Raw genomic sequence first — 19578 nt, forward strand, 5'->3', positions numbered from 1 at the left:
CCTTGCCTACCTGATTTCCATTTCCTTCCGTCTTTTCACGCTCTTTTTGTCCAAATCCTCCTATTTTATTTGAGCATTCACTGCTTGTATTCGTTCGCCATTGATCCATTCACAAATTATTGTGCGCTTTCCCCCTTCACTCTCTGCCTTTGTCTCTTTGCTTGCACCACATTGTCTTCATAGTACTTCTAACAGTGTTAAACGAGTTTACTTGTTTCTTGTATTTGTGCCATTGTACTTTGTGCTTTTAGCCTAATGACACTTTTAGTCTTTGTTTCCTGTTTAGCGCAAGTACGCGCGAGTTTATCTAGGAAATTGACTGATTTTTCATTTACTATGAATTTTCACGATAACGTGGCAAGTATGAATAAGTGGGAAGTTCGAGAAACTAATTTTATCGGTCGTCGTGGGTTTCTTGGGTCTGAACGAGTCATATGAATGAAATACTACCGGTTACGCAAGAGGAGCACGTTTTCTTTGATGGCGTCGGCGTCGCTTCCCTGCTGTCGTTCCGAAATTAGGACTCTGTCATTGGCATAATCTCCACATGAATGAAAAGGACCCTGGCAGAGTTCGCAACTCGAGTGACTGCGTTACGACATAGGATCTCCTACGTGCCTGGCTGCGATAAAAATAACATTGTTTTGCCTGCCGGGAGTAAAACGTTCGACTATTATTAATCATAGGCAGCATATCCCCTTTTTACAGGAGGGCAAGAACGTCACTTATGAACTCGCAACAATACGAGACGGCGAGATCGGCGATGCTCGTGGATCAAAGTTAAATTTTTCCCAATGCGAATTAACTTGGGCTGTTGATCCAAGAAATGAAAAACATTTGTCTGCTACAAATCAGGCCTTGGTGGTTTGATCTGTCAAGTAATTTTCACGTGGGTGGTCGCGGAGGAAGGTCGCAAGTAATCTCTGCCAAAGTATCACAAGACACGTGCCAGAGCATTGCCGAATAGCAAATCTCGTTATTTACCCGTAATCCCGCTTGATTTAACGCGCGAGACTCGGGATTGACGTTGTGACTTTCCGCGGAGTAACCCCTTAACGTGCGAACTTAATTTACTCGCATTATTATTGTCCAACTACATCACTCGTGACGGCCATGACAACTTTTCATGCTAATAACCCTTCGCTCCATCATCGTTGCTCATTAACCGATCGTCTGTGTTTTGGCAATCGCTCGCGGTTGCGGAATATCCACGTTGCACGCTAGTTTTCCGCATTCGAGAGAGAAGTCTTCTGCCATCTAATAACGAATGGAATCTACGGTAGCAGGATGTCGTAGAAATAAGATTGAGACGATAAGTAAGCTATAAATAATTCGTGACCTCGGGACATTCGCTGTTTGAAACTCTCTTACGATAGGTGAGTGCCCGCGTGGTAAAGGTATAAGTTTTATAAAAAATAAAAAAAAAAATAAAAAAATGCCCAAGTCCGCTTCAACACCGAAAGATTTCGAAGCGCGCTAGATATGGCAGAGATGCATGCGAGAGCGAGCCAGGCTGATAAGAAAGACGGGGTATATCGAAATAAATTGTAAAAGTATCTGAACGGCCTGGTTGGCCGCTCGGAAATAGATCAGCCAACCACCGATCATCTCGGAGTTAACGACAAATAAAAGGAGTCGTTAATGTTTGTTGCCGTATGCTATTTTTAGTCCGCTTCGGGCATAACGTCAAGGACGCGTTGCGAAACTGCAATCGAATGCGAAGCATCCGATATATTTTGATGGGGACTTGGTACGTCTTTTTATCAACGAATAACGCCAGATGCGCCATGACTGATGAGTCAAGGAAAATTTTCGTTAAATTCAATGAATCCTATACTTCTCATGACTATTCTACTTGGCTAACAGTTAGTATTTTTGTTTTGGCACGTATGCGATTTTTCGGGTCTTCATTGTGGCCCACTTCTGTCTTTTGACGTGATACGCAATAGCGAATAGAAAAAGGCAGATAGCACAACCCTTGAGCATCATGACTTTGCGTGTATCAAATTCAATGGACGAAGTCCACACGAGGAACTCGACGACATCCTTTGCCTGCTGCGACGTATAGGCCCTTACACCGTCGTCATATTGTACCGCATCGTCCACGACCATTTGCGGCATGGTCACGGATCCTCCAGGAAAGTAGGCATTGAAGGATTGCCCTTCTCTGATTTCTATTCCAGCCGGTGCTTCCATGTAGCCAGTCAGCACCGAGAAAATGTAATTTATCCCGTTTTTCCTAGCATTCACTAGATAGGTTAAATCGGCTGGATAGGCTCCGTTATTGGCAGCCCTAGATGCTTGTTCATTTGGAAATGGTGGTGGAATTTTGTCGGATAATTTTCCAGGTCTTTTAAAGTAATTACCCTCGTCGTCCGGACCGTCTTCGACCTGCAATTAATCATTATGAAAAGTTGGATAGAGTTATTTTTTATTTTATTGCGCAACCGCATGAAATACATTAAATTGTTTTATGCATTTGCCATCGAAAAAAAGGATATATATGCACTGAAAATCGCAAAGAAACGGCTAAGACGATCGGGCTAAAACTTCTAGAAGATCTTCGAGGTTTCGGATATAGATCGAACAGCAACATTTTCAGGTGTCCAGCCCTTTTGGCTTTGATATAGCGCGTGGGCAAAATTCAAAATACTCTCTACCCTATTCGCACATGCGCGTGGACTAATTTTCGGATGGATCGTTGAACCAACGAAATGGAAATTATTTGGTAATATTTTCAAACACTTTCGATTTCAATAAGACGCTTGAGAGAAGTTCAGATAGTCGAACGAAAAAAAGTTTCGTTCAATAACCAATTTCAAAAATTTCCTTATTACTGTAATTGCGTGCATGTTTTTTCTCTTGCTAATGCGAATGCACGAGATGCGATCACACAGTGACATCCGGTCATGGAAACTTGTTCGCTCCGATATTTTGAATATCGCGCCTATTCTTCATCCGCGGATGGTAAACCGACTAACCTGGACCTCCGCTGCAAGAGCCTTCGCTTCTTCCTCCGTATGCGTCACATTCACCAGGTCTCGATAACTGACGTACTGTAAACTGTGACACGTACTGCAAATTGTTTTGTACACCTGCCATCCTCTGCGCACAGCAGCATGGTCCAAAGATGCGAGGAGGCCATTGAAGGACCAAGGATAGTTTGGAACTTCGAGTTCCTCCCCGACGGCTAGAACACTCTTGTCGAGGAAATAGAGGCAGGATCCACAAGTGGTTAGAATTCCGATGCCGATGCCAGCGCATACTTTTGAGATCCGTCTGATTCCTTTGGTCCTTGGAAACGCGCTTGTCTTCGTGTAAATTCGGCTAGTCGTGCCGAAGCGCGGCGTTCTCCTCGCGCTTCGTAGCAATCCACAAGTTCGTAGCAGGCTGGACGCCATGACGCACGTGACATTGCGCTCGATTCTTGAGCCTCCAAAACAATTTCGAACGCAACTATTCGAGTGGCCTTGAGTACGCCACATAGGTATAATAGATCGATCATACATGTGTAGTAAATCGGCGTTTTTCTTTTAACCGCACAATTCGCCGCAATTTGGCACACTTCACTTCGATACGGTATATTGGAGAATTCTGTTAGAACCAGCCAATAAGACGTTGGATCTGAAAGACGTGTTGTCGATCTTTAGCGACTTAGGGTGCTGTCCCATGTATAGAAGACAGAACAGGAACGACGAAATTGGAAAAATAGTTTTGTGGGGGTTGACCAATCATCTTCGTTCCGAAAATGTCAAACAGTGCCCGGGTTCCCCATGCAGAAGAAAAAACGGAAATTCTGAAAGTGTAAAAATCAACTTTCGTTCATGTAAATCAATAATAAGGACACATATTGTTGGAAAAATCATTAAATATTAATTATCAATAAGATTGCATAGATTGAAATGCGAAGATTTGAAATTCGTAAAATTTATCAAAATTTTAAGGTTAAAATTTCTACCCGTTTTCGGAATTATATGGTAGATAGGGAACCCGGGCATCGTTTGACATTTTCGGAACGAAGACGATTGGTCAACCCCCACCAAACTATTTTTCCGATTCCGTCGTTCCCGTTCTGTCTTCTATACATGGGACAGCACCTTTATACCGAAAAGGAAAAGCTGCGAATGCATTTTTTTTTAAATCTTCGACCGCTTCTGTTTCCTATTGATTTCCTTTCTTCGTTAATAATCATCGACTACACCCACAGTCTGACCTTCCATTGCGTATCCGTTGCCATTCTGGATGCAACGATGTTCGCATTGCAGGCTTGCCTCGTGCTGCAAGAATCTACATTTAAAAGTATTTGCATATAGCGGCGCAAATTAAGTAGACTCATGGTCGCTTCTATGGTATCGTATTCTAATATGTATCCCGATATTATTTAATATAATGTACCGATAAGATGACGTTATTAGCAAAGCTTAATTGCCTCTTATTAATTGCGGAAAGTCACGGTAACGTTATACAAATAACCTGTTAGAGCTCCGTTTTCCTCACGTTACTTCACGAGTGGTGTCGGTCTCTTAGCTAAATGTTACAGAGAGATAATACAAGAATAAATAGATTGTAAACGAGTAGTGATCGCAGCAGGATTCTACGAATCGATCCTTATCACTTTCTGCGATCTGACAATCGGTAGGCAGGTCGCACACACGTATGGATTTATGTAGATTGTATTTGCGCCGTTAAAATATTTGTCTTTCGAGGGGCCATCTCCTTATGTCATTCAATGTGAAAGATTACCCTGAATGTGTAATCGATGACATGGGCTGATGTCGTCCAGGTGGAAGACGTGTACAGTATCGAATATAACCACGTTGTGGTAGGTAGTCTTTGCACTCGAACTAAAAAGCTCTGATCGTACAAACTTGTGGATTACATTACACAATCGCTTACGCAACGTCACAATAAGCTTGTACCATCTCGGTATTTCCGCGACGTTATAAATAAACCACTTGGTTATGCTTGGCATTATGCATGCGCACATATTTGCGCGGTTATGCCGCGTTACATGCACGCGCGCCTTTATAAATATAGATGCTCACCGACGCTCGGACTTCCTGTTGCTTACAATCGGTGATTATTTTTGTTTATCGAACGGCTCAAAGGGTGGTTAACGTTACCTCGGACAATTTTTCTTGCGAGTTTTCGAACACGGATTGATTTCTATTGACGGAGATATTCCTATAGCTGCGGCTGTTCCCGTGCGCTTTCTTTCGAATTACTTCGTATTTATCTTGTCGGTGGGGTATACTTGAATCTGTATAACGCTCAATTTGACGTAGTTCAGGATTATTTTCGTGAGCTTTCGATGAACGGGAAAAACAATGTTTCTCAATTGATTTTTAATATTAGAAGTTTTTTACTTTTGTTAATATTTTTTGTGTATATCACAAAATACCATAATAAAATCTTTCTATGGAAAGATGTTTTATGGCTGTTCACACTTGAATGAACTAAAATACTTTTGAGGCAGTTGTCTCGTCAAAGAATTTTTTTCGGTATTTCTTCGAATTTTAACTGCATATTAATCATACTGCTGTCTAAACGTCTGTGCACCTATAGGAAGAGGCTGGCCGTATACAAAACGAACGCCAATGTCACACTTGTTAGTTTAGTGTTCAAAGGTCATTTAATCGATAGGGTATTGTATGAATATTTTATACAATTTTGAAAATTATTCACTGTTCAGTTTTAAAAATAAAGTATTAAAACCATGGGCTGTTTAGTGTGATTTAGCGACAACGTAAAGTTTTAATAATTTCTAATGCACTTTTAAGACCTTACTTTTTTTTTTCATTCTCTTCAGCAGTCATATGTCGAAGTTGTCAATGAAATATTTGAGTCAAGTTATTCGAATTTCATCGCGTGTCTATGTACACGTTTACTTCCATCGCCAATAAACTTCAAATATTAGAATTTTGAATTTTATAAATACATAGGTCTATATTTACAAGAGAAATATAGTACAGGCACGGCTGAATTCCGAAGGTTAGACTACTGTTGTTGTGACTGGTGGACAATTCTGAGTCATATATGAAAACTATTAATTAATTCTATCACGTAAGCTTACTGGACGACTACATTAATCTGACAGATGAGTACAGACAAGCCGAGGAAGGCATTGTAAGAATGAATTCATTTTTCTTCGCTTTAATATAAATATTTATTCCGTCAGAATTTCAACAATTGATAGAATGAATATATCTATTCTGACAGTGATGCAATTTCGAGCGAAAATGCTTTTAAAATGATTAAAAGTAAATGCGTGCTTCTCTGAAGCTTTGTTTATTCTTTCGATATAAAACAAATAAATATTGCCGTTATTTTATTGACACAATTTCATTTAAAAAAATCAAAAGGTAAAACAATATACGTAATATCGATCCTACGCGAAAACGTTAATCGCATTTTTGTTCACAGCAGCAATTGTAAAATCAGATCACTTCAAAGATGACTCTACATTTCGTAACAGTCATTTTCGAAAGAATTTTTTTATCATTTACCTGCTGGCCTTTTACTCAAGATCTGACAAGGTTTTCACAGCCAAATAAACAATGCAAGAGTACTTATCGTGCAACCTGCTCATCTAAACTCGAGACTCCATTGTGCTCATTTTAACGACGCCCTCTACTATCTAAAAATAGTGACTAACAATGCAGAGAGGAATGAGCCGCAGTGGGAAAACTACCTTATCGGCGGAGAAGAGATAGATATTTATAGTTTTACGAGGCGAGGCCGAGGCCGAGACTTACCGACATAATGCATCGTAAAGATTAGTGCTCACGTAAGCCCACGCCTGTACATGAACATGTACGAGCCAGTTTCATTTCCATTACGTTACGAAAATTTCATTGGAGTTTCGTCATTGAGTCTCATTCACGTGGAACTTCTCGACTGGACTGTGATATTCGAGGAATTGTACAGGTCATCTCGGATAAATGATTTGTTCTCTTGATTTTCAATTTATGGGTCGACAGCAGGAAGCAACGGTTATACACTGTGTCGGTTTAATTATACAGTTCTCTTTTTTTATTTTCTTTATAAGTAACTCCTATCTCGATTAGCAGATAGGTGCTTATAACCCTTAGCATGTAAGACAGCCTTCACGATGGTCCATGATGAGGGTAATTATAGGTCGCGGAGTCGTTAAAGTGTCCGCCATGGCCAAACCGAACGGATACCGAATAGTGCCGGTAGCGTTAACGAGGTGCAGTAAAGTCATAAAATTTCAGCGAAGAGCTTTCGGAACATGAAATTCTTACGGCGGTGTTATTATGTCAATGGCGGATATTCGTAATTATTACGTGAGGGAGAACGAGGAGCTCACGTTTTGTCGAAATTACCTTGGAAATCGCATCGAGAACAGTCCTCGATACGCGGCTAATTGGGCATGTAATATACGCAGCGATTGGCCAAACCCATTGGAATCGAGCCAAGCCAAGCCACGTGGTCAACAGGTGTTTTACCGCAGGGCGTTGATTTCCTCTAATTTTCTGTTTTTTTATGCGTTGACCACATTAGTTTTAGTCACGTGGCCAATTATCTCTTTGATCGTACTTTATAATGATGTTTCGTTTTCTACATCTAATACGGATTTTGTACAATACTTTAGATATATCAAGATCTCACATCAGAACGTGTGCAACTTTTGATAAAATATTTTTCTTCAATTTTAATATTCCTTTTTTCGTCGTACATTTGGTAGCGCTGGTATGCGAAGCCAATTCAGTATTTTTAGACACTTTTATGAGATGCTAATTTATTTTCGCCGTTAATTTTGTACTTTTCGAAGAAACACTTTTCGTACAAGGCCATACTCGATTGTTCTAATAAAGAGACGGCGTCCAGAAAGAAGCTAAATGGGTGACTCAGTTATACGGTAGAGTCGCATTAGTAATATGTAAGTCATTGGTCGATTGAGGATTATGCCTCTCGGGAGTATTATAAAACGGAGACACACACGTGTTGGACATCTTAAGGTGATACATTAAGTGAGAAGTACGATCGAAGCAGATGTTTCTAAATAGTACTCTTAGCTTTGAATGCTGGCCGCGAGATGGCAGGATTCGTTCCAATACAATTCATACATATATATTTCAACAGGAAATAGGGCTAAGGTAAAAGTTTAATTTGAAAAAAAAATAAAAATTGTAATTATAACGAACAAGTGGGCATGCCTCTTGCGATTCCTGTTTACTTGAAAATCATTTATTTTAAATATGGTATCTGCACAATAACTGTCGAAAAACGATACTTATCACGTTTGTTATTTTTACTCTTACGTAAAATGCATTGTTAACTCTTTGCGGTCGTAGTCTCGGATATTCACGGCAGGATATCCATGACAATCGGTGTAACGACCGCAGACAGTTCATGTAAAAGGTTGGGTGAGTATGCCAGAATCGGGAAATGGAAAATCATAATTTATTCCCTCTTTATTATTGTAATTGGAATTTTTGTATATTTTTTAAAAATTTACAAAATTTACTGGACACTTTTTGGAAGAATGGGTACTCATCGAGTGAAGGTTGCAATGCGTGGCATTTATTGGCATATCTTTATGTTAACATTGTTTTATATTTCTGTGCAGTATAATTTGCAAATATAATTTGCGTAATGAACGATCTTCGTAGAGCGTCAATCTTCTAACCCACTTTGGTATTTTTTATTTTTATGAACGATATAAACGTATGTAAGGATGACTAATCGCGCTGGAATTAATAACACGACCTGACCGTGCATGATTTTGTCCATTAGAGATGTATTAACACTAAACCTACCGACATATTATATATGTATACCTATTTCTACCGATGGCTGTCAAATGACCGCTTTTGAAATAAACATTATAGTCTTTTCCAGTTGATTGTAATTAATACAGAATTTAGCATAGTCGTGCAGTAAGTTCAAGAGAAATAAAAACCTGGAATTTAACAATTTTGATTAAAGTCTCAAAAGCGGTCATTTGACCACTCTGGTAGGTTTAGTGTCAAGAATGTTGAATAAGGATTGAAACGAACCAATCTTATGTACAATATAATGACGGTATAATATTTCATTGTAACGTATGAATACACAATAATTTCATTCAATTGACCAACGAAACAGTTACGTAATCACAAAATTATTCTGTTTTCATCGCCATATCGGAATAACTAATTCCTGGAAGAAATATAGGGTGGCGACATTATCTTACTTTTCAAAGGGCATTTGTTTCAATTCAGTCTTGTTTCTCAGGGAAAGCACCTCCCTTCTTTGGTCCAATCGATCCTGGGTTGAATTCTCTAGAAAAGGACGTCCCGTCTTCATACAGCTGTTTTCTCCACTGGTAGCTGACAAGAGGACGAGTGAGGTTACGTAAACTCATGTCTGAATATCAAATTTTCTCATGATCTGGACATTGCGTGAGTCTGATAAATGCCTCCTGAATTTACACGTGATAATAGAAACTCGTAAAATGGAAATTAACATTACTTTTTCTTTTTTATAAATTAGTGAAAATTTTCAAATTAATGAACCGGCACAAAAAATAAAAATACAATTAATATACTTAAATGTGAAAATCGTTTTTAATTAAGCATGACTGCAAACCTCGGGGAGAGTGGATTTTCTCAATAAGAATCGAAGACGTAAAACGTTCGTGAAATACTCTTATCGATTATTGTCGGTTACCCGAATTTTCAAGTATTTATCATCGATCGTCACCAATAATAATTGGGAGCAACAATTCAGAAAATACAGAAAATTTCCATCCTAAATATCTGATCAAATGGCACGGGCCTGAAGAAATAACGATTCAGTTGGAAAATTACCGGACGTAGCGCCGCGAACAGAGAGACTCATACGTAACCAGGACATTGATTGGATGTGGAGCCAGGAGCAGGAGTGGAGTTCCGATTATTTTTAGAACACCGTTTTGTGAGGTATAAAGAGTCGGGGGAGTTAACCTTAGGGGGCTAGAGGATACGATCAATAGGACGACCTTCACAAGCATACCACCCCATACCTCGTATTTCCCCCATTTTACCCCCGGTTGCTGGTCCCGGTATCCAACCGCCCCTCCCGTCCAGTTTTGCGTTCTGTACAGCTACTCTTGTTGCAGCACGTGAAGAGGAGAGGACAGCCTGCTCCCAGTATTTCATACTACTCTGCGGTTGTCTTACTCCGTTAAACTGATTATTCTAAACCTTTCCGTCCTCCTCTCACCCTCTTACCCTCTTTCCTCCTCATAACAGAAATTCCTTATATAAATAGAACAAGCTGGCGATCGACCGCTTTCTTCGTCGATGTCGTCGCTGGACATGCGTTATGTCGCTTCTAATCATTCGGTTCCGAGCCATCGATTTATTTTTCTACCTAGCACTACGACTGTAGGTATAGTCTGTCCACGAGTTTAACCTGATTTTTTGACAGATCGAAAATTATGAAATTTTTAATAAGTCACAAATGGCTTTGCATGCAATTTACACTAGAAAGTATGTAGATGCATTATTTTCCATTGGATTATAGTATATTTGTCTCCTTTAACACATATTTCAGTCATTCTATGGTAAACCATGTGCGGTTTCACTGTCTTTGACCTGTAAAAAAAAAACATTGAACTCGTGGACCGACTATATCTGCTTCTGAAACAGGAAAATATTATTGGACGTTGTTACTACCATTTTTGCGTAGTAACTTTTGCCTAGGGTTTAGAACTGGAATAGTTTAGCACTGGTTAGTGAGTAAGAAATAATATTTAAATATATTAGGATATAAAAGATTTGCCTAAAGTGGAAATTAAATAAATGGAATAGCGTTTGGATAGTAGGTATGGCCGGGTGAACGGCAAGTAAAATTGTAAGCGCATCGCGGCGAAAAGGAAAAAGCGTTAACAGGTAGAAAATATAAGCCCCGAATATCACTCCCTATCCCGGTCACCCTCCCTGGGTTTTAGAATTCCCATAGCAACATAAGCAGATCCCTTCCGGTCTTCCTTCCAGCCCTTTTGCCGCTCGTACGCAATTTACATGGATTCGTATAATTATACGCATTTTGTTATAGAACAACTGACACAACGAACCCTTCATCTTCTTCCCCATTAAAATTTGGACCAAAAATCTTTTTTTACTCGGATGCAGATAATTTTTTATTTTAACTGTGGTAACGAGATTTTACGAAGTAAAGGGCCTTAAGAACTAAGCTAGGCTGCAGGAGGGTCATCGACTCAAAAGATCAAGGCCTTTTCCTAACTTATTTACCTATTGCACGGTGAATGAGGTCTCGACACGGGGTTTCACCGGGACTAGACTTTAGCAAAGCGCAGGGCATAATCGATGTCACGTTTATATTGTTGCGATAACACGCCTCTCCTGCGGAACCTTGCGAAGGTCAGAAAGTCCAAGCTTTCCTTGACCAAATATATAATCGCCAGTGACGATCAATCATTGTCGTTACGCAGGATGTTTCGAGAAGCACATATGCCCTCTGATTTTATTGGACCTATGTATACTTATGTATTTCGATGCGCTGGTAACGTATATGACCATGAAAATCAGGACAAATCTCAAGGTCTTCATGGTCAAAGCACGAAAAAACAGTTTTTAAAAATAGTTTTTCAATACTACCTTGAAAACTGTTGGATCGAGTGACTGGCAAAAGGGTCCAACAAAAGTTGTAGAGCTCAAAAAAATACAGATTTTTTATTAGTTACAAGTTTGACGTACAAGTATTAGATTTTAAGTAAAATGAAAAGTAAATCAATAATAAACCTGACCTAAGCCTGGTAAATTACAAACGCATCACAGCATTGAGCAATGTATGTTCTGACTTTATTTATCCAACTGAATTTTGTTCATTCAAACCACCATTAGGATTTCTGGCAATCGTAACAGTAGAGTTCTGAGCTAATTTAACCTAAAACCTAACCTAATCTAACCTGGCCAAACCTAGTCAAACCTTACTCAACCAAGCCTAGCCATTTATAAGCTCATCACACAGTAGAGTTCCGACCCGACCTTATCCAACCTAACCTAACTGCTTCTCGACACTTATTTACCACTTATTTGTCTAAGCTGTTGAGTCTGTAATGCTAAATTTGCATAACAAATCTGTATTCTTTTTAACTCCACAACAATTTTCGGACACTTTTTTGCTCAGTCCAATAGTTTTCGAGATACATAATATTGAAAAACTTATCAAAAAAATGCTTTTTTTTCGTGTTTTAACCTTGAAAGTGTCATTGGTGCAAATTTTAATGGTCATATTCGTAAGCAGCAAATCAAAATACGTAAGTATACATAGTCCCAATAAAATCAGGGAATAATGATACTTATAATCGCAATAGTAAATTTTGACAGAATTGTTGTCATCGGTACTAAAACTTGCTGTTGTCCATGTATTCCATCATTGCTCGAATACACTCTTAAAAAATGATTATAATCATTTTTCCACGTATATAGATAAGGAAGTTGTGAAATAAGAAATTGCCAAGTGCCCGAACGCATTTTGCCTGTTTGCTGTTTGCCAACGGTAGGTTAAAATGATTTTTGATTTCCCTTTAATTCCAAGTCGAATGTGATGAGTTGCAAGTGAGATTCTATCTTTTGAGAAGTATTTAGATGAAGACGTGTATATATTTTGCAATCGTTTTTTTGCACCCAGAAATTTATCTTCGACCAGCTTACTCGCATTCCGCTACTCTCGCTTATTTACGTGGGCTAGACATCGCAGACGTCTAGCGCAAAATAGTGTGGACGGCTATTTCGGTTATTCCATTTATTTTCATAACGCCATATCCAAAAGATTTTGGACGTACTCGAATTGTACATCGATCCATGTGATACTGTACCTCCTATATCGTGTCGGTTTTATCAATTCATGTTCGACCGATCATTAACCTTCACCTTAAAACGCGTCTAGATGTGACATGAGCGCTATAAGGAACCTAATTTGAAATTTGCTTTACAGTTTAAGGGGCCAATTAAGAGTTACAAATGTTGTCCCAAAATAGATTTTACATATTAATGCAGTAGGATACTGAACGGTACTCAGAGTTCAACTCATTGACGCTCATTTAACAAATTCACGTAATAACATATCTTACCTAGCGAGGTTCTTCGGAAACAAATTAATTTTTTCTTCAATTCTCAGAGAGAAGCAGGACGATACCTCGAATTGGGTAACGCAAATACAAATCGTGTTTTATATTTTTCTTAAAAATTTAATTACATAGTATATAGTGAGGTAGCTGGAGCCTATAGAATCGTGCCATGCTTATTGACTTATTGCTAATAATTCCTAACAACCTCGCATATAGGTTAGGTGTAATAGAAGGTATTCAAAGACGTTGGATATGGTATGATATATTCACATGGATATCGTAGTGTACTTCGATTACGTTGATCTAGGATAGGAAGTGAGTTCCTCTCGCGCCCTAATAAAATCGACGTAGCGACGCGTCACGGACTCAGGGGTGTTATATCACGCAAAGACCGTGTATGATGCGACGCAATGGATGCTCCGAGGGGTGATCGGGAGGCGTTGGGAAGCGTCGGCCTGCCGATTGGCGAGGGGGCAGGTGGGGGGGCACGGTGTCCCGAAGCGAACGAGGGGCATGGATCCATATAGCTGAAGTCTATTCAAGTCCCAGGTTTGGTAGCCTGCCAATTCTATTTTGTCGAGCGAGGGCGGTACGTATTGTGGTGCGCTAATTTCGTTACGTAGCGTGTTATACGGCTGTGGGTGGCAGCTCATCCGTTTCCCTTTATCATCTTTATCTTCCTGATTCTTTCTTCGATTATCAATTTCTATTATGTCATAGGGATGTTCATGGTTAGGAAATTCAGATCCGTTAGCTCATTCCGTTGTCACCCATTACGAGTGAGGTAAATTCATCTGACCGAACACTCTTTTTAATGCCAATGTGAAATTAATTATTTGGCGGAAAGATAGACGGATAAAACTTTTTTTTTATTCCTCTATTAGAGCTTATTGCTTGTTCTTTTATTATCGATATATAGGCTACGCGCACAAATTTGAGTATGTACATACATATGTACATACGGCTTAATCAGTTAATACGGCTCATTAAGAAACCGGCTAGCGTTCCAGTTTCACCTCTTAATTCTTTATCCTTGGAAACACCTGTAGATCCCAGAAGCGCACCTACCTACCTCGAAGAACTGTGGAAGGTGGTAAACATAGCCTAGATTCGCGGTGGCGCCGAAGCAGAAGCGAAGACGAGTCGATAACCTAGCCTAATATTGGTTGAGAACTGAGAACTGCTGAATTCACACAAAGGTCACCCTCTACGAAGTCACCGAAGACTGGGGGGGCGGGGGGGAGGATTAGGGATGACGACTGGGGGGCGGACGCGTCTATTTATAGTAGCCACCCTCCTTGCTCTCCTCCGCCGCTTCTTCTTCCAGCTCCCCACTCCTCGACTGATTCCTCCCACTTGGTTTTGTATCGCGGACTTCCAACGCCCTCCTCCCACGAAAACCTGCGCGCTATAAATAGACGGCTCTTTCCCTCTTTCTCTTACTCATCTGACTACTTTCCGAGCGACGGGTTATTGGGCTATACCGAGGAGTACGGGAGGAATGGGACGCATTTGCGCAGAGTTTTGCTTCGTCTCCTTGAAATATACATAGGTAGCTACACCTCGTCTCGTCGACGTGTACGCAATACATTTGCTCTCTTGTTCCCTATGAACGTATACATGTTTTGTATTGATTGACTGTTTATTTTTTGTTGGCAAGTTTCTATTTAAAAGGGCGTATCGGGCGGCACGTGGAGAATTAGATGACAAGTTTTATTGAAATATTGGGATTGGGAGTTTGATCGATAATCAATCCGAAAGCCTTGTCGATATTCTTGGCCTCCTCATTTTATATTAGTCTTTCACGTGGTCGAATGTTGATTCTTTTAAATGCTTTTTGTCTTTAATGCTCGCAAAGCACTTTTGTGTTATTTTTTGTTGCTACTTTAAAGAACGAGTCTAATGATATTTGGAATGTATTTTTTTACTTATGATTTTATGGTATCGAGAACAATTTACTTTTTAGTGCTTATTAGCAACTATTTCAGATTATTGTATGCAATGAGTTGGTTGTATTCTTTTGTATATTGTGGAAGGTGTAAATTAAACACTGTTATTCTCTTGTATTTTGGCTATTTGTTTTTCTCGTAATTTTCGCTTTTCGCGCGAGCAGGAAATATTTGAATTATTTTTAACCTCTTATGTTTTTGGATTAGAACTAGACATTTGCCAGAAATATGCCTGTCATTGGCAACACGTGTACGACGTGGATTCTTGTGTTTTGCAGGATGTCGTTTCTCATTTTTTTTTTCTCTATAGTTTCGGGGAATACATTTTGTTTTCAACCAATCTTTTTCTTTCTCGACCGTCTTATCAGCTATGCAACTGTTGTTTGAAAATATTAGTAGTTCTTGTAACTGTGCACAGTTGTAATACAGTCATCAGTAATAATTCCTACTAGGTTTGCTTCGAATCGATCCCATTCTTGGAGGTCTACAATTGTCGCTTTCGTTTTTAACTTCAAGGTTGTCAGCCACTATCTGTAAAACCTACCCGGATTAAGCCTATTTTTTGTATTAGAATCCGTTAACTTGGATAAATAGACTTTGTTTGAACCGTCTTTTAAACCTTTGAGCCATGCCTTTTTCCTTAGCTACGATTTTCTTGAAATTTGGTACTCAGGTTTTTTGAAGTCGCCGATCACAAATCTGAACTTAAAATTCAAACATTCAAAACGGCGAATCCAATATGGCTGACCCAGTTGAAAAAAGTTACTTGATTTGGAACCAACGAAAGAAATCCCCAAAAAATCTGAAATATACTTTAGGGGGCTCTGTATAAGTTTGTAAATTGTCGTTTTCATTCCGTTGACAGTTCTAGATCTCTTCTATACTTGCAGATGATTATGCAAAATTTAGTTCATGCGTCTCGCAGGTATAGGACACGTATGGAACAAGTACAGAAGAGACCTGCGTACGGTGTATGATAATATACCTAATTGCTAATGTCCAGCTCAGCAAGGCCCGTGTCATACTGAGGAAAAATAATTAATAGAAGTCCGGTTTAACGAGACTCCTCCCATACTGAGGCAAGATCATACGTAGAAGTGTAGATCCGCTAAATTTGGCCAATACCAAAGCATAATATTCATTTGTAGAATTCTGGCTCTGATAAACTTAATCTGAAATTCGTAATCGTCTTCATTCTCCATAAGACGTCGGAAAACCACTGCTATACTCGCGCTAGACCTGGCTGCCAGACTTGTTGTAGACGTATCCTATACCATTTTCACACTAACCATATTTACTTGGATAAGCAAAATACCAAAAATCATACCTTTTTACAGAATAACTATAATATTCACTAGATAATAATAGCTAGTGAACAAGCGATCGCTACGTAGGATTTTTGGGGTCACTGATATCGAATCTGGAATGAAAATTTGTCTGACTCAATCCTTAGAATGTTCCCTAATTGCTAAATTGGTGTTTAGATATATAACTTAAGCGTACTATGCTTTTATTTAAAATGTAAAACTGTGCTGTACCCGAAATGCGTAATGCATTTTTATAAAATTTTGCAATCAATTTTCAGACGTGTAAAGATGTTTCGCTTGAAATAAAAAGATAATTAATACATAATTATAAAAGTACAGACATCCTACAGCTGAATCGCAGTCAAGTAAACACGTTTTATAGAATGGTTTAAATTTATTTTGTAATATTTAGAAATTCATAATATAAATCTATATTCACTTAGCTTTGTTCAATTCCCATAATGTTTTCGTGAGAGACAATATTGGATAATTTTGCAGTTTTCTGCAGTACCGGCGAAGATCGAAACTTTTACTCATTTATGATACTATTGATCAATTAAAGTTTTTAGTTAATTACAAAATTATTAGCTAAAGTATCCCCAAAGAAAATTTTCAATGAACCTTTTTAATACTATATTATTTTTAAATTCACTTTCCCTTATTAGAGCAGCTTTGTCCCATTTGTGGTCATTGCCTTCGTAGGTCATTGCATACGTAATGAATAGGGCTTCGTAGGAATCAATATGATGGCCACATAGGTACACTGTAGTTTCCAAGTGCATCAACCCTAACAGGACGAAACGCACGTAACTCGCTTTCCGGCAGGCGAACGGTTGGGAGTTAGAATTCAGAGCACAGGTTGATTTTCACAGTCAATTTAAAGCTACTCGACATGTACGCACTAATACGGTTTAGTCTTATTGGACGTGCAGAATAAACATTTAGAACAAATGTACACCAGGAACTTATGGCGAGCAATACAAATAGCGCAGATAGCATGCACGTACATTTCTACACATGTTCCCTAAGGTATAGCTATGTATATTCGTACGCACATAGCGAATACGTATATCGGGGATTTATTAGATTGTAGATTGAGAAGTTAATAAATGTAATATGAATAACAGATTTTCTTTAATATTTCTCATTTTCATCCATACTGTACCGTGCTATAGACATCAGCTATAAAAATACGTTAATTAAAGGGTTTACTTAATTATCTCCGGGTATTTTTCAAATTTCGAGAATATTTGTCAATGTTTAAGATGCAAGCAGATTTAACTTTATACCCTCACGTATCTTATCTATATAAATCTTCTGTTGCACCAGTAGCACGTGTTCCTACTGATTGGCTTATTACCGTAGAGTTCGTAATAAAATATCAACGAAATTCGTATTATTTCGTTTCGTGTCGTATTTAACGTCATAAACATATATAGCAGCAGATATTGTGTTTTCTTTTAATAATTTCATTAGTTCAATTTTACTCGTTGAAATAAACAGTGTAAATCTTATTACTACGCTGACGTGTTATTTTATACGGAAAATAATCCAAAATTTTCTGTTAGTACTGCGACCAGCTCTCCGTCCTTATGTATCTACACGTATCTGAGAGAGAAGTAAATACTTTGCCAGTACTGTCATTAAATTTCAGAAGACATCCTCGGTATACCTCTTTCCAACGTTTTTCAGTATTGCAGAAGATGTTACAAAAATTGTGTACATTAACAAAATATCTTGTTGGTACTTATACTTATGCAGGATATAACTATATCGGCGACAGCCGACTGTATTCTAAAGCTTTAAGAGAAACGTTGGGTTCAAATAATACCTTTTCTATCACATATCTTTAATCCATATAAGTACAATAGTATCATCGTGCTTTAATTTTTTTAAAATTCCTATTAACGTATATGGGTATTCAGTAGTATTGCACCACTTGTTAGCGAGCCCATTTGATTTCTATACATTTTTACGGTAGAATTATTTTCAGATGGTAATAGTGCTGAATGATATTGTATATCTACTGCAAGAGAAGTTTTCCTACGGACTTCATGAAGTGTGACCTGTATAGTATTAAATTATATTTATATGCTTTTTCTAACTCTTTAAGTACTACGGACCCATATCCGTTTGAAAAGTTTTTAAACTTCTACACACTGTAACGTGATTTTATTTTTCGACTCACGGTCACCAGGCGACTCCAGCTACCGATTCAGATAACGTACTCTCGGCTTTCTGGATCCCTTCGAGTTGCCACCCTACTCAGAAGCTACGTTCTCGGATGGATTCGTACAGTTACGCCCATGCTCTCGAAAGATTTTTTATTGTTGAGTTGAGCTCGAGGTGCTCGAATCTGTCATGGAGAGATAGTCTCGACGTACCGAGTTTCCCGGTAGAGGAGAGTGCCCGACGGAGACGTCTCCACGGACCGGCGGACGTCCAAGTGAGATAGCGGCGCCTCGCTGAAGATTGGCAAAGGGCTGTAGAGCGGGCGGAGGTGTAGTCCTGATACGATTAAGGGCAGAGGAGGAATTCCCTGACCCGAGTTAAGGACGCGGTGCCCAGCTGTCGCCCGATGCCCTGGCGAAGCGGCCGTGGAGGATCTCCAAGAGTTACGTACCGATTCGTTAAGGAATTTACTTTAGAGCGATGACTCGAGGGAAATGATAAGAGTCTTCGGCTATAAGGATCTCGACCAATCGGAACGATTAGTTCTCGAATTTGACTGTTGTCAAAGCAGTCTGGCTTGGGACACCGATCGAGGTGTCACGAGCTGGCTTGCGCTCTCGTGCTATCCGTTGATAGTTTTTCTGGTCGTATTTCGAGCACGGTCTAGAAGGTTCTCGCTTGTGCAATTCTCGCATTGCTGTAGCTATATCTAGAAAATTCTATTGATTTTCTGCGTGTGCTTCGGAGGTGCAGTACTTTGCCCTGGTGCAGTGCCTATCTGAGTGTCCCGTGGACACAGGTCATGGATTTCAGAGAGTAGCTGCGCCAGCTCCAGTGAGGACTCGCAGCTTATGGTGTCGATTTTAAATCGATTTTATAGCTCTGATTCGTTCTGCTACGTTCTCGATCATTCACTCTCTGTTTCCAGCACTATTTACCTGACGCTTTGATAAAACTTTTTCTTTTGAATTTGAAATAATATCTATTTGACATTTTCTTAAAATCATTCTACAAGGTCAATGACCCTCGTGATTATTTCATTGAGACTTCACTTCATGAGTTTTGT

The 19578-nt window shown here is 39.1% G+C and overlaps 2 protein-coding genes across 3 annotated transcripts in view; one reads left to right on the plus strand and one right to left on the minus strand.

Annotated features, from left to right (window-relative positions):
• The window catches only part of LOC107266848 (histone deacetylase 4), a 94572-nt gene that overhangs the window by 10668 nt on the left and 64326 nt on the right, over window positions 1-19578 (plus strand). The gene's annotated exons all lie outside the window — the stretch shown is intronic.
• On the minus strand, window positions 1526-3648 carry LOC107266567 (cytochrome c1-2, heme protein, mitochondrial). The gene is made up of 2 exons (XM_015737180.2): window positions 2982-3648; window positions 1526-2391 (listed from the first exon to the last, which is right to left on the minus strand). Exons 1-2 carry the CDS (start codon window positions 3507-3509, stop codon window positions 1867-1869), a joined length of 1053 nt encoding a protein of 350 aa, XP_015592666.2. The 5' UTR covers window positions 3510-3648; the 3' UTR covers window positions 1526-1866.

Source organism: Cephus cinctus, unplaced genomic scaffold (assembly GCF_000341935.2).
Source record: "Cephus cinctus unplaced genomic scaffold, Ccin1 Ccin1_scaffold0330, whole genome shotgun sequence".
Lineage (NCBI taxonomy): Eukaryota > Metazoa > Arthropoda > Insecta > Hymenoptera > Cephidae > Cephus > Cephus cinctus.

What these genes read in the sequence shown, in the direction of transcription:
- LOC107266567 (XM_015737180.2), bottom strand. Translation starts at nt 3,509, where the DNA reads ATGTATGATCGATCTATTATACCTATGTGGCGTACTCAAGGCCACTCG. An exon ending in CTCTTGCAGCGGAGGTCCAG is followed by an intron (nt 2,392 to 2,981) that starts GTTAGTCGGTTT and finishes GATTAATTGCAG; the next exon opens with GTCGAAGACGGTCCGGACGA.